Source organism: Pleuronectes platessa, chromosome 9 (genome assembly GCF_947347685.1).
Source record: "Pleuronectes platessa chromosome 9, fPlePla1.1, whole genome shotgun sequence".
Taxonomy (NCBI): domain Eukaryota; kingdom Metazoa; phylum Chordata; class Actinopteri; order Pleuronectiformes; family Pleuronectidae; genus Pleuronectes; species Pleuronectes platessa.
Genome location: NC_070634.1, coordinates 26,535,422 through 26,550,787, shown reverse-complemented (window position 1 = coordinate 26,550,787; position 15,366 = coordinate 26,535,422). Strand labels below are relative to the sequence as shown.

Here is a 15,366-nt window from a genome sequence, read left to right as displayed (position 1 = left end):
AGCATTGATAGCAAACCACATATCACCTTATTTCTTGCTCTGTCTCTCTCCCCATGTTAAACCATGACTGATTGCTGAAGATGGATAATCCTGCTGATCACGTGTGTGCGTGCGCGTGCATGTGTGTGTTTGTGTGTCTGTGTGTGTGTGTGTGTGCATGTGGAGACTCAGAGTAAACTGTCTGAAGAGATCACTTGGTGGTGGCGGCGGACGGGGTCATGCGGGTGGCCCACTGAGGCTGTGAGTGTGAAAGATGTGTAACTGACGTTTTTTGGACAAGATTGAGTTTTATGTAATATTGAAAATCTCTCCCTGACCCAAAACTCAACTGGAAATCTGAAGTAATGTGAGAGGGAACAAAAGCTGGAAATGCACCAAGATGTGGAGAACAACAGCTCAGGCTCCAGTTTATATAAAGAACATAAAGAATAAATAATCATAAGGAAGTTGAGCAGATACTTCAGGACGTGAGAATCAGGCAAAAGAATGTTCAGGTCCTCGTTTTACTAAAGTCTCAGTTTGTGTCCGTCCAGACTCAAACACAACCCTGGAGTTTTCAAACTGAAATGTTTTAACGTTAGAGCAGAGCCTCACACACGTAGAGAAAGTCGTGCATTTGAAAAACTAAAATGTAAAAGTGTGAAAGTTTCTCTATCTGAGCCGAGTTGTTTAATAAAGAGCGTGAAATGAGGTTTAAAGCCCGAGAGGCTGCGGACGATGGGTTGAGATTATTATTTTTCCCGTTACTCTCTCTGACCCAGTGAGATATTTTAACCGTGGTGGACTTCATCCTCCGTTTGACCCGATGGTGTGTGTGTCTGTGTGTCTGTGTGTCTGTGTGTGTGTGTGTTTGTGTGTGTGTGAGGTGTGTGTCTGTGTGTTTGTGTGGAGATTGTGTTAGGTCTGCTGTACTGTATTTCTACTGACAGCACTATGTTGATAAAAAACCATGGGTTAGCAAGCGTGTGTGTCTGTGTGTTTGAGCGTGTGTGTGTGTGTGTGTGTGTGTGTGTGTGTGCGCAGTATTAATATGATTACAGTAGTCTGGCGGCAGATAACCTGTCACTCACCTAATCTTCCCAGAGAACAACACTACACAGGCCTACTGACAAACAGTGTACGCTGTCATACACACACTGTCTCTTTATCAAGTGCAAGATACTACACACATAAACACATACAGACACACACCACCACACATACATACAAACACAAACACACACACGCACCAATATACAGAAAATCTTCCGCCCTTATCTCCCCTCCGTCTAAAGCTCAGTTCACTCGTCTCTCGCCCTCCTCCCTCTTGACCTTCTTCCTCTTCCTCTCCTCCTCTTCCTCTCCTCCTCTTCCTCCTCCTCTTCACGTCAGTCAGCCTCAGCCTCTCCAGATCTACTTTAACTCTTGGATCGATATATGACTTGGCATAATAGATGAGCTCCAGCCAGGACTGAATAATACATTCAGTTGTCTTGGAGGCTTTTTGTGTTGCGGAGGAACAACGAGCTGAAACAGGAGCTCTGCCCCCCCCCCCCCCCCCCCCCCCCCCCCCCCCCCCCCCGCTGTAGCTCACTGTGTGTGACCGCTCAGCGACATTCTTTCATAACAGAAGCTTGAATTTAAAATCTTCTTACTTTTCCCCGTCACTGGACAAACTAGAGCTCGATGGATACGTCATCAGGGACGATATTAAATTTAATATCACAACCTCAAAGTGGTGATTCCTGAAGTTACTGGTTAAACATAGATTCTATATAAAGATGGACATCTTGACAGAGGTCATAAGTCCCGCCTCCTCCAAGTCAATGAATGGGACATGGACCAAACTGAAAACTCCTCCCAGTTTTACATTGGAAGCTCGATGGAGTCACTGCGGCGAGACTTTGACCATTTCAGGCCCAAACTTTCCCAGGATCCTTTGCACTTCAGAGGAGATGGCGCCGACAAGCGACCACACGTCCGATTATCACGATTCAACCGAAAAGCTCAACGTGCAAAAGTAATAAGGGCAGGACGAGCCGGCGACGCCCAAAACATCTAAAGTCTCAATCTCATTAGGGCTCGAACGTCCATGAATCCTGACACAGCTTCAAATGTGGTTTAGAAAAAGTCAAAGGCCCCGTCTGACCTGTTTCCCTCCTCCTACTGGGAGGAATTGGGATCGTTTGACCTGTTTCCCTCCTCCTACTGACAGGAGCTGGGATCGTCTGACCTGTTTCCTTCCTCCTACTGGGAGGAACTGGGATCGTCTGACCTGTTTCCCTCCTCCTACTGGGAGGAACTGGGATCGTCTGACCTGTTTCCCTCCTCCTACTGGGAGGAACTGGGATCTGATTCTATGCTGCTCACGACTCAGGCGACAGGAGATGGTTCCCTCGCTGAGGAGCTCTTCATCTACAAGCTGCTGCTCTCTGCTCCCCTGCACACTGATGAGGGAACGATCAGCAGAGCAGACACATGTGCTCCACTCAACTTGTATCATTAGGAAATGTGCCACACTTTCAAATAGTGGACTCTGTGGCCCAATCACTTTTTGTAATAACGATATACTCGATTTTACTGAGATGAGAATCTTTGAAAGTGCAGAAGCTCTAAACCGGTAACTTTGCTGCTCTGCTTCACTTCTCATACTTTAGATTTCTGCTGCAGCCGGCAGCTGTTTCCAGAGAAGAGAAGCTGCGTCGAGCCATTAAACACTTTCTGCTCTGCAGCAGCCGACAGACACAGGCCGACAGCCGCTGGGGAAACACAGGGAAGAACTACAGACACAGACACAGACACTTCCCTCAAGAGCAGGTGGAGACCAAACACGGAGCGAAAAGCAGAGTGAATATTATATATAAATACACAACTGCTCATGAAATGTTAATGTCTCCGTCTCTGCTGAAACTCTAGTTTGTAAACCCTCCTCACTAAACTGAATCAGGTGATGATATGTCTGTGATGTGATAATATGATGTGAGGTGAAATGCCCTGATTGACAGCTGAGACTGACTCGTGATTGGTTGATATCAGCAGGACTTTGCTGCAGCTTCAACCCAGTGAAGCTTCTGCTCAGACGCTGGAGCCAAAGGGCGTCTTTGGCACAAAATGGCTGCGTGGTTACAGAACATTCTGGCTTCATTTAGGGACAGTGGGAGGAAGTTGACAGTTTTATTTAAAGTCTTCGGTTGAGACACGATAACTGGCTGATGATGAATCACCTACAGTGTAAATAATGGTGGATCCATCAGTGGAGTGTCGCTGAAAGAGACTTCCTGCTGCACATTGATCGCTCTGTGTGATGGATTTCACCGTGTCCCTCGTGAGGCAGGGATCAGTAACCGGGCGGAGAGGCGGAGCACTTACTGTCGCCAGTTCATCAAACTTCCCAAAGAGTTCGTTGAGCAGTTTGACGAGTTCCTGAGCGGTGCACTGAGAGGCCAGGCTGGTGAAGCCCACGATGTCTGCAAACAGGATGCTGCACAGAGGGAAGGAGAAACAGATCTTAATCTGGAGTGAAGGACTCACTGCTCCTCACACTCTCCAGGAAGTGAAGACTCAATCTACAGAAACACACAGAGTATTTAAACTGCCCAGGCACAGAGCACCCACAGGTAAACCTGCTAATGAAGATCAGTTGTGAAGTGAGCAGCGAGTACATTAATCCAATCCCGGATAAATTTAAGTGTCTTTCAGGGCAACAGCTAAATCAATTAAAGAGCTAAACGCCTGCTGCCGGTGGCGGCTGCAGCAGCAGGGACCAGGGAGCTGCTGGAAGACACAGCTCCCAGTTCAGCTGCTCCCAGTTCAGCCAGATAGCAGCAAAAACTACTCATCCCCGTGAAGTGAAGGCATGTCTTAAATATTAATTAGAATAAACTATAAATATGAATTATTATCGTTCATTAAATCGTAATCGTGATGTTGATTTGAAGGCACATCGACATTAACAAGTTCTTTTAAATTATTAGAAATGACGTCTTTTGGCTTCATTTCTTGGCAGTGGGAGGAAGTGGAGAAATGACGTCCATCTTTATTTACAGTCCAGATAATCTCCTTAATCTCCCAACGGTTACTCCTTGACCCCGATGGAATCATCACAAGGTCAAGGAAAGATTTGATCTAATAATCTATATCCATAGCACTAAGTAAACAAAACGTTCCTCTCCAGCTGTTAGTGCTCCACAGTTCAGTGCTGAGGTTGGATGGTAGTTGCGTTCCGCATCGTGACGGAGTCCCCCCCCCCCCCCCCCCCCCCGCAGAGAGGCTGGGGGCCGGGAGGAGATGTCCCCCCCCCCAGCAGAGAGGCTGGGGGCCGGGAGGAGATGTCCCCCCCCCAGCAGAGAGGCTGGGGGCCGGGAGGAGATGTTCCCGAGCCGAGGGAGTGTGGCAGCAGACAGACAGCCGGACGTGGAGTGGAGAGGACGGTCTCTTCACAGGAGAGCTGTTGACATGACACCTCCACTCCCACACGGCTCCTCTCTCCCTCGTCCGGGTGCAATCAGCTCAGAGTCGGGTTCTCACGCTCCCGGATGTTTCCTCCACTACGAGTTCACCAGAGGCGGCTGCTGCTGAGTGGGCTGATGACTGTGATAAACCATCACTGTGAGGACACGTGGCTTTTAACACTGATTAGTTATTTGATCAATTGTATCTATCATATTAAATTCAGATACTCAAGGATTTTCAATTTATAACGTTGGGAAATTGAAGATCTGATGAATCGTATTGCAGAATAATTGAAAGGCAGATTTTACGTGAATCGACTTACACAAGTAGGACAGCAACAAATAATAGTTTTAATTATCAATCTGCTGAATATGGGCGATTTAAATAGAATATGATGCAGAATGGGTCAAAGAAGAGTAAATTCCATTCATGCACAGAAATGAATCTGAGGTGTTTCTTGACTTTTTAACTCATTTCACTTTGAATATTTATTTTGATCTTGATGAAGAACTCCGACCTGTTCCGGGGCTGATGTCTGTGAGAGTGAACAGGTTGAACTCAGGGACACTCGGGCCGTGTTGGAGCTTTGAGCTGCTCTGAGTGACATTCTAGATAATTATCTCTGCCAATTAAGCAGCTATAATGTTTTCATTGCCGTCTGCTTGTCTGTTACTGGAGTGATTTTCCTCCAATGGGCAGAGGAGTGGGGCCAGAGAGACGCCATTGATTTTTAGAGTGGATTCGATTCGGGCGTTGGAACGAGGAGGTTTCTTTTTCTCTTTCTTTAACATTATGACGTTTTTAGACTTTTTCGTGGATTTCTCAAGAAACAATGTCAATATATTTATAATTAAAATCAGTGACACTCAGAAGACTGATATCGAGGCTGCAGATTCAGATAATGATGCATCTGATGTTCTTCTGTCAGGTTTGTTGTTATTGAGCAATAAAATGTGTCGTCTTCAAATATCTGGAAGTCAATTCACAGAAAACAGCCACAAGTCTCTGTAGCATCAAGTGTTTGACACCGGATTCTGATCGATGACTCACACAATCAGCTTCTTTCAGATTATTGATCGTTCAACCAGTCGTTACAGCAGCACTCAGGCGTCACCGCTCATACTTGTTCATTGTAATCTGTATATTATTGACACTCGTAGATAATAGAGACACAATTTAAACAAGGAAACACCATTAAATTAAACCTTTATATTTCCCCAAGCTCTTATGAACATCATCACAGAGATTATTCTAAACACAGACTTAAGATTTAAGTTATTAAATTTGAATGAGCTACTATTTCTGTAGAAGTAAATCTCAGGTTTCTCTCAACATCATGTTGGTATTTATTTTTATATATTTATCTTGTTCATAGTTCTTATATCATACAATACCTGTTAATACTGTACTATTCCATATATATTTGTCTTGCTCATAGTTCTTATATCTTACAATACCTGTTAATACTGTACTACTCCATATATATTTCTTACTGCTCATAGTTCTTATATCATACAATACCTGTTAATACTGTACTAATCCATATATATTTCTTGCTGTACATATCTATTTATTTACATTCCACTTAAAATACGCACAATACTCTGCACTTTACTGCCTTTTTTTGCACTTCTGGTTAGATGCTAAACTGCATTTCGTTGTATAAGTACTTGAACTGTGCAATGACAATAAAGTTGAATCTAATCTAATCTAATCTAAAACATCATGTTGGTATTTAGCCGACAGTCGTTTAAAGAATCAGTTTAAACAGGAATAATCTGCTGTGATGATTTTGTCGTCAATCGTTAATTTACAAAACTTCTTCTTCTGTTCCTGCACTTATCAGAAGTTATTCCACTTTGTCAACGAGCCGTCGAGCTTTTAGTAAAACAGGATTTTTCTCCGGAAGTTGATTTCAGATTATAATTGAATCAAATCACAGTGTTTTTGTTTCCAGATGTGAAAACATCAGCAGAGCAGACGAGAGCTTTCTCTCTCCGCTGGTTGTAGCTTCTCTCGTTCTAACCTTTACGTCCTTTGATCACATCGGCGTTAGCGGCTTATCTTAATTGCTCTTCTTCTATTCTTGACCTGGACGTCACAGCAGGTGACACCTGGATCAAACCAAACCCCCCCCCCCCCCCCCCCCCCCCCCACACGCCGCGGCGGTCCACAGTTGTCATGACACCCCCTACCTGACATTGTCATGACGCTGGATGTAGATCTTGTGAAAGATTCTCTCAGGCGGCTTCAGGAAGTCCTCCTTCATCTCCATGGCAACATTCCTGGGCAGTAGACTCATTAGCAGACGCTCCTGAGGAGGAGGAGGAGGAGGGGGGGGGGGAGGAGGAGGAGGAGGAGGAGGAGGAGGAAGAGGAGGGACAGGGGGTTAAAACAGAGGCGACAGCAGAGTTTATAATGAGAGGAGGTGGATGTAAACACTGTGTGATTGTATTAATGGAGATATAAGGAAATAGTTTCATGTTTTCATGGAAACAAGTTTGAGGTTTTTTATTCAGATTCATGTGAATATGGAATCATCAGCAACACGCCCACTCGCTGGCTGTGGATTCTCCTGCTCGGTTCTCACATCGGCTCAATCGGACGGTTTCTGGACGTTTCACTCGGGGGGGGGGGGGGGGGGGAGCAGCAGAAGTTCGTACATTCGTGTTCTCAACTAGAGCCGCTCCGGATAATTTCAGGAAAAATGTCGAAGGAGTTCCGTGCACGACTGAGAGCAGCTTTGTTAGTCAGCAGGAGTATGATGACAGTTCTTAACCTGTTTATATGAAGTCTTGTGGAGGAACCAGAGGGAGAATAATTTGGTGCAGATCAAAATAAAATAACAGTAGTCTCGACTGTAGCGTCTTGGTGGAGAAATGAACTCCACTGACTCCTCTTATAGTTTGTGTGCTGCACTGCTCCATCGTCTTTTTTCACGTGCACCTGCAAGTCAACAGAAAAATAAACTTCCTGCAGAATTCACGAGCTGCAAAAATCCTCCAGTAACTCCCTGAGACACGGGGGCTGGAAACCGACTCGTCAAATCAATCATATATCAAGATTCTCAGTCAGATCATTTTCTGTAGAGTCGATCGATCAACTTTCATAAACCGAAGCGTCTTCTTCGATCTCTTTGAAACTCAGTGAATCATCGGGCGTCTCTGCTGAACAGCCACTGAGAGAGAGAGAGAGTTTTCACATAATTTCATCCATTCACACAACTGCTGTTCTCACCTGCCAATGAAACGCTGGAGAGCAGCTTGTGTGTGTGTGTGTGTGTGTGTGTGTGTGTGTGTGTGTGTGTGGACCTGAGCTTGTGTTTCTCACCACACGTTTGTGTCAGGTGAGGAAATGATGATAACTTGTGAAGTTGTTGTGGTTTTACTTTGTGTTCAGTTCCTCTGTTCACTCTGAGCCGTGTTGGACTGGGAAGCTTCTCACGCTGGTTTATTAATCAACCACTGGCTCGTATCCCTCTCACACCAGAAGGAGAAACTCGAACCAAACATCTGCTTCTTCGACACGAACAACTTGAAGCTGAAGGAAACCAATTTGTTTGCACTCAGTGGAAAACAAAGAGACGGGGGAGGAAACTGTTTTTTCTTTCCTTCAAACTTATTCTTGTATGAAAGGAATGATGTTCTCCCGACAGAAGAACACTGCTCTGACCAACACCTCTGCATCACTGGGATCTCATGTATCTTCACGATGCTCCACATTTACATGATTCTCCCCGTAGCCGCTGGTCTGATGAGAGAGGCAGCCGCCAGTTGTAGGAATTTACTCTTTACGCCTGTGAAGATGCAGATTTACTCTCTTAGTAGCTTCTGAAAGGCCCGGAGACATTTTTGTTTTGTACTTTCTGTAGTCAAAAATTAACGATGATGTGTTTTTCATGTAGAGAAGAAACAGTCTATTCCCACTAGCTGAACTGAAACACACCTGATTGTGGATATTACCCATGATCCTCTGCTTCCTGAGCCAGAAGAGCTGCAGCTGCTACAAATCGACCAAATTCTGTTCATATTTCAAAAGTTTCCTGCTGAATATTGGAGATAAACTCTCGTTTTTTAATAACTTCTGAGATCTACAGTTCAGCTTCACTCTTGAACTTGCTGCAGTGGATTCTGACAGTGGAAGCTGTGACTCTCAGTCAGTTCTTCTCACAGGAGATCGAACCCACTCACCAGAGTTACAGAGAGCAGAGGTTCAGGGTGAAGAGTGGGAATGAAAAGAGGAAACTTTCTCACTCACTGAAAAACATGACTCACTTATCCAGCTGCTGCTTTAAGGTGAGAAAGTTTACATCTTGTTGCTTTAAGCAAACTTGAAGCTGCTCTGCTGATGGGTTATTTGACACCTTTCATCTGTCCATCATCTACACATCTTATCCTTTGAGGGTCTGGAGCTGATCTCAGCTGATATTGGACGAGAGGTGAGGACGACCCTGGACAGGTCGCCAGTGAATCACAGGGACAACACATACAGACTAACAAAAATCCCACATAAGGGCAAGTTAGAGTTTCCTTTACCCAGGAAACCACAGGGACAACATGGAAACTCCACACAGCAACTCCCTGGTTGGCCTCTAGGTTCAGACCCAGAACCTTCTTGCTGTGAGGGGACATGAGGAACAGAGCTTTGTCCTGCTTTGTGTCTTCTGCCTTGACTTGTCCCTGCTTCTCCGAGATTCTGAGATTGAATCAAGAAGTCAATTCCCCTCCCTGACACACAGCACATAGCCTCCACATGTTCACTAATCGATAGAACCTATGGATCCAGCTCAGAGCAAAACCCAGAGCAAACAGCCGAGTGAGGACCAGCGCCCGGTCTGACGGGAGAGGATCAGAATCGGAGACTTGTGTCGAGCAGCAGCAGCAGCAGGCGGCTGGTGACGGATCTGAATCAGGGTCCGTGTGTGTTTCCTTCACCCAGATAAACTGTGACCTTTCCTGGAGTAGGGCGGCCATGAAAGCAATCTGCTTGTGTAATTACCTGTCAGAAGGGAGCCTGCTACTGCCGGGGAAAAACACCGCATATCACCATCTAATCTGCAAAGCACAGGTGCTAAGTGCAGCGTGGTGAAGGTGAGACGTGCACAGAGTCGTATTATGTTCGGGGGATAATTAATTCTCTATTAAACGACTGGTAGAGGCGTGTTTTGCAAAGGAGGGTGCGGTGCATTAACGAGTGTTTCTGTGTGTTAAAGTTGCCGGATTGTGGCTGAGTTAAATCGCTCGGTGTGCTGTGGGTGTGCGTGGAGGGGGTGGAACGTGTGGCGCCGGTGCATGTGCCACAGTAATTGTTCTTTCCTTAAATAGCTGCTGTCATAGTTACTCGGCGCCTGTGGGCAGGTTGTTGGAACACATCACCTGAAACCTTAAAAAAAAACACACAACCTCCCTGGAGGCCTGAGGATTTCAGGAGCATAAGAAATGTGTGGATGTGTGTTATCGTCTTAACGATGTTTTTTTTCACCACCTGTTAATTCTTTGCTTGTGTGTGTTTGTGTTTGTGTTAATTCACACCTCACCTGCTTCTCGTTCTCGTCCTCGAGCTTCAGCCGCTCCTCGATGCAGTTGCGGGCTTGAAGGAAGACTTTCCTCTGGGCGCGCTCGGTGAGAATCCTCACAAACACCCCCGACAGGTTCACGCTGGTGAACAGCACCGCGTTGGCCACCAGCTGCACACAAACAAGAACAGACATGCTCAGCAGAGCCGGCAGCATCTACACAAAATGTACGTGCACACGTGTGAGGCTGGGAGGATCACGTGTGTGTGTTTTGTGGCCGCAATCGTCAAACGTCCCGGTGAGATTAGACTCTGCAATCCTTGATTAATCCATAGGATGGAGTGAGTGACAGACATCAAGGTCAACACAGGGATTACAACATGAATCAGAGGTGTGACCCCGACAACAGAAGCTGTACAGTGGATCGGCCGGCGGACAAAGTGCATCATTGATTAAAGAGCAAAGACTATTGATCCTTCTGGACACTTCATCTAGAGAATGAAGTCTGGAGCCACTTTGGGTCGTCACATGCAGAGAGGTCAGAGGTCAAAGGTCAGAGAAACACTCAGGCAGATGGATGATGAGCCTTCTATGTGCTCTGGTTTAAGAACAACAAAGCAGAAGCTCATAATGCTGCGAGGGTTTGATTGTGAGAGAGATTGTGAGTAAAGGAAACTGTCAAACGTTTTCCTGCTACATTGTGGTTTTTATTTTTGTTTTGTTCGGTTAATTATCTGAAGATTTAACCTCCTCGTGCGTCTAAAAGTAAAATAAAGAAAATAAATCATCCTTTGGTCATGAATAAATGTTCCGATACCAGAATTGGAAATCCCTCTGATATTTCCATAAAATGCTAAGTCAGGAATTGGCGTCTACGCAAATCTATGAACCGATCCGAGGCCACATCTTTCAATTAGTTTCACCTTAATTGGTTTTCATATGAGCCAAATTGGTTTTCACAGATAAAACTGAAATGTTTCTTTCTCTGGAAATCACGTCTTCTCCTTATGCTTCAAAACACCCGACCTACTGGTGAGGGGCTGTAACTACAAGGTCAAGAGCTTTAAACATGTCAACGAAAACAAACTTTCATTTCATTCTCTGCACTAACATTTGGAGATTAACGTGGCAGAAGGTTTGTTATTTGATTAATTTGAAAATATTTGATAAGAATTCATTTAATTTCAGAATATTCAGTTTGTTTTGCACAATTGTGTCGAGGTAACGTCAGGAGGGAACTGAATTGTCAGTGGTGATAATATGGATTAAGTTTTGTCTTTAAAACATCACTGCTGCACTTCATTTAATATGATTTCAGCAAAAACGTTACTGTTCTGTTTAAATCTTAAACTTCTTTGAATTAAGTGTCATGTCAAACTACACAGTAAAACTTGACAAGTTGATTTTTACTTTAAAAATAAACTCTGTAAAGTGATTGTCCTGAAAAACATTTTTAATTCATATAGATCACAAAATCCAAATGAGACAATTCAAGAAGTGATCTTCTCAAGAGGACAGAGGAACAACCTTCTAATGAAGATTAAGGAGTCAGAAAAGAATATTTGGTGGTTTGAATGCATCTAAAACCATGACACCAGTGTTTCCTCCACTGGTTTCAGCACCAGCAGCTGGACAGCTCCTCCTCAGCAGCAGAGTGAAACTTTCCAGATTCGAACCTGCATCGTGTCCCGGAGCTGGGACTCGATCAGGGAGGGTTCGAACCTCCTGCTCCCGAGGGGAAGTGAGCGAGCCACTTCTCAGCATCACTTCTCAGCTGAGTGGGAGATTCCACTCACTGGAGAAGTTGCTCAACGGTCCCCGGGATGCAGGTCGCTGCGTTAGACTCGAACCTCTGCCTGTCAGTTGGACATGTGCGTGGTGGACATGTGCGTGGTGGACCTGTGGCAGAGTGGACGGACACTTACCGGCCTCCACAGCTTCTGTCTCCTCCCGGTCACCGACGTCGCTAAGACAATGAAGTGGGACGCAGCCAGCATCACCCCGAACAGCACCGCCATCAGCGTCCGCACCGGCAGCAGCACGTAAGCCAACAGGGTGACCAGCATGAGCTGCCACACGCCTTGCTCAGGGGCAGCGGCGCTCACCGGCTCCGACGTGCCCAGCGCCAGCGGGAAGGGGCAGCAGAGCAGCGCGAAGGTGAAGCTGAACAGCAGCGCCAGCTTCGCGATCTGCTGCAGCTGCGTCACCTGCAGGTACTTGACGTTGGTGACGATGAAGAGCGAGAGGAAGACCACGCAGTGCACCGGGTACGAGCCCTTGGACAAGGTGAGGCGCGAGCTGGACAGCAGCTCCACCAGCGACAGCGACGACGCGGCCACGATGAGCACCGCCAGCGCCTTGAGGGTGGCGGTCTGCTCCAGCTTCAGGTTGTAGCCCTGGAACAGAGCCTCCAGCTCCGGGCTGGAGAACTCGTCCTCGCAGGCGATGGCGCCCAGGGGTGCACCGGCCGGGCAGTGACCCTTCCTCCGCCGGGTCTTGACTCTTTCCAGTGGCATCTCCTCCATGTTCGGGCCATTCATGAAGCGGGAATAGGCGCACGACCCCCTCAACTTTTTGGCTCCTCTCCTCCGCGCGGGAATCGAACCGGCACCCTCTCCCGGTGCATGCGTCCTGGCTGTCCGAGGGGGTCGCGCTCGGCTCGGTGTGCGAGAGGGGGAGAGGGTGGCAGTGGGTGGAGGAGACGGAGGAGCAGCGCGCAGGGGATCTACCCACAGGTTGACGAGTGATGGTGTGTCGTCGGGAAAGTGGCCCGACCAATGTGCTGCTCTCTCTCTCTCTCTCTCTCTCTCTCCCTCTCTCTCTCTCTCTCTCTCTCTCTCCCTCTCTCTCTCCCTCTCTCCCTCTCTCCCACCCCTCTCTCTCTGCCTCCCTCCCTCCCTCCCTCCCTCTCGGACCCCCTGCTGTGCCTCAGACAGGGTTACCACCACTGATCCTGCGCTCCAACATCAGGACGCACGGAAGGATCACGCTTGGGGATGATCAAAACACCTCTTACACACGCACACACACACACACACACACACACAAATCCCCCCACACGCACACACACACGCACATGTCTTATCCCCGTGTGCACTTTGTGTGTCCCTCTCGCTCGTGCAGACTCTGACACCGTTTCGCACAGTAACTGTTGTTCTCTGCAGCGAGTCCCGCTTTACTTTGCTCGGGTGAGATGTCAGTGGTTGTGTGGAGATGTCAGTGGTTGTGTGGAGATGTCGGTGGTTGTGTGGAGATGTCGGTGGTTGTGTGGAGACCTCCGCCGAGCCGCGCTGGAGATCTCCCCTCGCGGTGTCTGCAGTCAGAGCTGATGTAGTTCCCGGCTAAAAATAGACCCGCTGCACCGGTGGATGCTCCGTTACAGCAACAATTTGGTCTTTTCCCGCATCTCGTCCCCGTCACGCGTCTCACTGCAGAATGAACCAGGGACTCACTGGTCCTGCTGGGAGATATAAATAGCGCACCAGTCTTCCAGAATTAGAGGAAATATGAGGATGTGGACGCGCTTATTAAAACGTGATGCACCGGTGTTGTGGGTTAACACATGTTGTGCATATTCTGTGCGTGTGTCTGCGCATTAATGTATTGTCATGTGCCACAAATCTTCTTTTTTTTTATCGAATTAAACGCCCACAAAGATCAAATCATTGGTGGGAGAACAAAAACTGAGAGTAAAGAAGTGGGAGTTAAGATGTAAGAGGATATTATAAATAATGCAAAGGTGGATTTTATTACATCTCGTGAAGAAAAGTTGATTAAAACGTTTTTTTTTATGAGAATGTCCATGAAATGCATTTGTGTTCAAGGAGGTTGCATTTTCTTAATTGTTATGATCAATGTCTTATGGGTTATTTAAAGAGAAATGAATGTTTTTCCCCTCAAGAGGAAATTAAAAGTAGCAGAATAAACCTGTTTAAGATGAAATGCAACTGAGAATATCATTAAAAACCTGAAATATAAACATGCAATAAAGGAAACATCTGTAAAATAGTACAAATCAAAGAAGCAGAAGAACATCATGATATTTACATACATGGGTAATGTTTGTTCATCTTATCAGAACATCAGCTTATATAAGATTTAATATACATGTGGGAAAGTAAGGATGTGGTCAGTGAGCATATAACAGCATATTATGGCTGCAGATTTAAATTTAAATAATAAGGAGAAGATAGAAAACTACTGATGACTAGAAACCAGAAGCTTCACATGAAGAATCTGTTCATCGAGCTTCTGGTTTGTTCTGCTTGTGTAAATTCAGAAAGAGAAATTACAGTTACACAAATTAAATCTAAATAATAGTAAACTTGTGGTCTGGGGCCTTCGGGCAGCTGCTGACTTTGTGCTTCTCATCATCCAGAAACAGCAGAATAACGAATCCCCGGCGTCCTGAGGTCATTACCTACACAAACGTGTTTGTTGTGTGATGTCGACTCCTCACAGCTTCAAGTCCTAATGGCCTCATCGGACACGAAGCTGGAAATAACAGGCGTTTAGAATCTGAAGCATTTAGAATCTGAAGCGTTTAGAATCTGAAGTGTTTAGAATCTGAAGCGTTTAGAATCTGAAGCGTTTAGAATCTGAAGCGTTTAGAATCTGAAGCGTTTAGAATCTGAAGCGTTTAGAATCTGAAGCGTTTAGAATCTGAAGCGTTTAGAATCTGAAGCATTTAGAATCTGAAGCGTTTAGAATCTGAAGCCTTTAGAATCTGAAGCCTTTAGAATCTGAAGCGTTTAGAATCTGAAGCATTTAGAATCTGAAGCATTTAGAATCTGAAGCATTTAGAATCTGAAGCATTTAGAATCTGAAGCATTTAGAATCTGAAGCTTTTAGAATCTGAAGCGTTTGGAATCTGAAGCATTTAGAATCTGAAGCTTTTAGAATCTGAAGTGTTTGGAATCTGAAGCATTTAGAATCTGAAGCGTTTAGAATCTGAAGCATTTAGAATCTGAAGCATTTAGAATCTGAAGCAGTTAGAATCTGAAGCAGCTCCTCTTCAGCTGCGGATCACATGCAGGTGTTGTTCTCCTGCTCTCTGACCCTTGACCTTGTTGTCTGTGGCTCTTGTGCCTCAGACACGTCGACGGGCCGAGTCGTCAATGAGGAGCATCGTGAAGCAGCGTCTACACAGAAGGTCTCTGCACACACACACTGCTGCTGCTGTGTGGGCAGCGATATGAATAGTAGTTTTTGCGTAACCCTGTGAACACACAAACAAACGAGTGGAGAAGAAAACATAAAGTTTGATTCGGAGGATGTGATGATTATTAAATATATATATTAAAGTGAAGTTTGATAAATTTAGACCTCGACATTTGCACCAATTTCTCAGAGAGGGACGCTTCGACATCAGAGACATCCAGAGGACGGATGTCTCTGAGGGACGCTCGGGCCTGGACACA

At 45.9% G+C, this 15,366-nt stretch overlaps 1 protein-coding gene across 1 annotated transcript in view; it reads right to left on the bottom strand.

The window, feature by feature from the left end:
* LOC128448351 (adenylate cyclase type 1) overlaps positions 1-12,486 on the bottom strand; it is a 32,517-nt gene extending 20,031 nt beyond the window's left edge. The window contains exons 1-4 of the mRNA XM_053430954.1: positions 11,872-12,486; positions 9,968-10,117; positions 6,627-6,745; positions 3,349-3,460 (exon numbers count right to left, since the gene is read on the bottom strand). Of these exons, the coding sequence (XP_053286929.1) occupies positions 3,349-3,460; positions 6,627-6,745; positions 9,968-10,117; positions 11,872-12,486 (996 nt within the window). The remainder of the gene's footprint in view (positions 1-3,348; positions 3,461-6,626; positions 6,746-9,967; positions 10,118-11,871) is intronic.
* Positions 12,487-15,366: the final 2,880 nt, after the last annotated feature.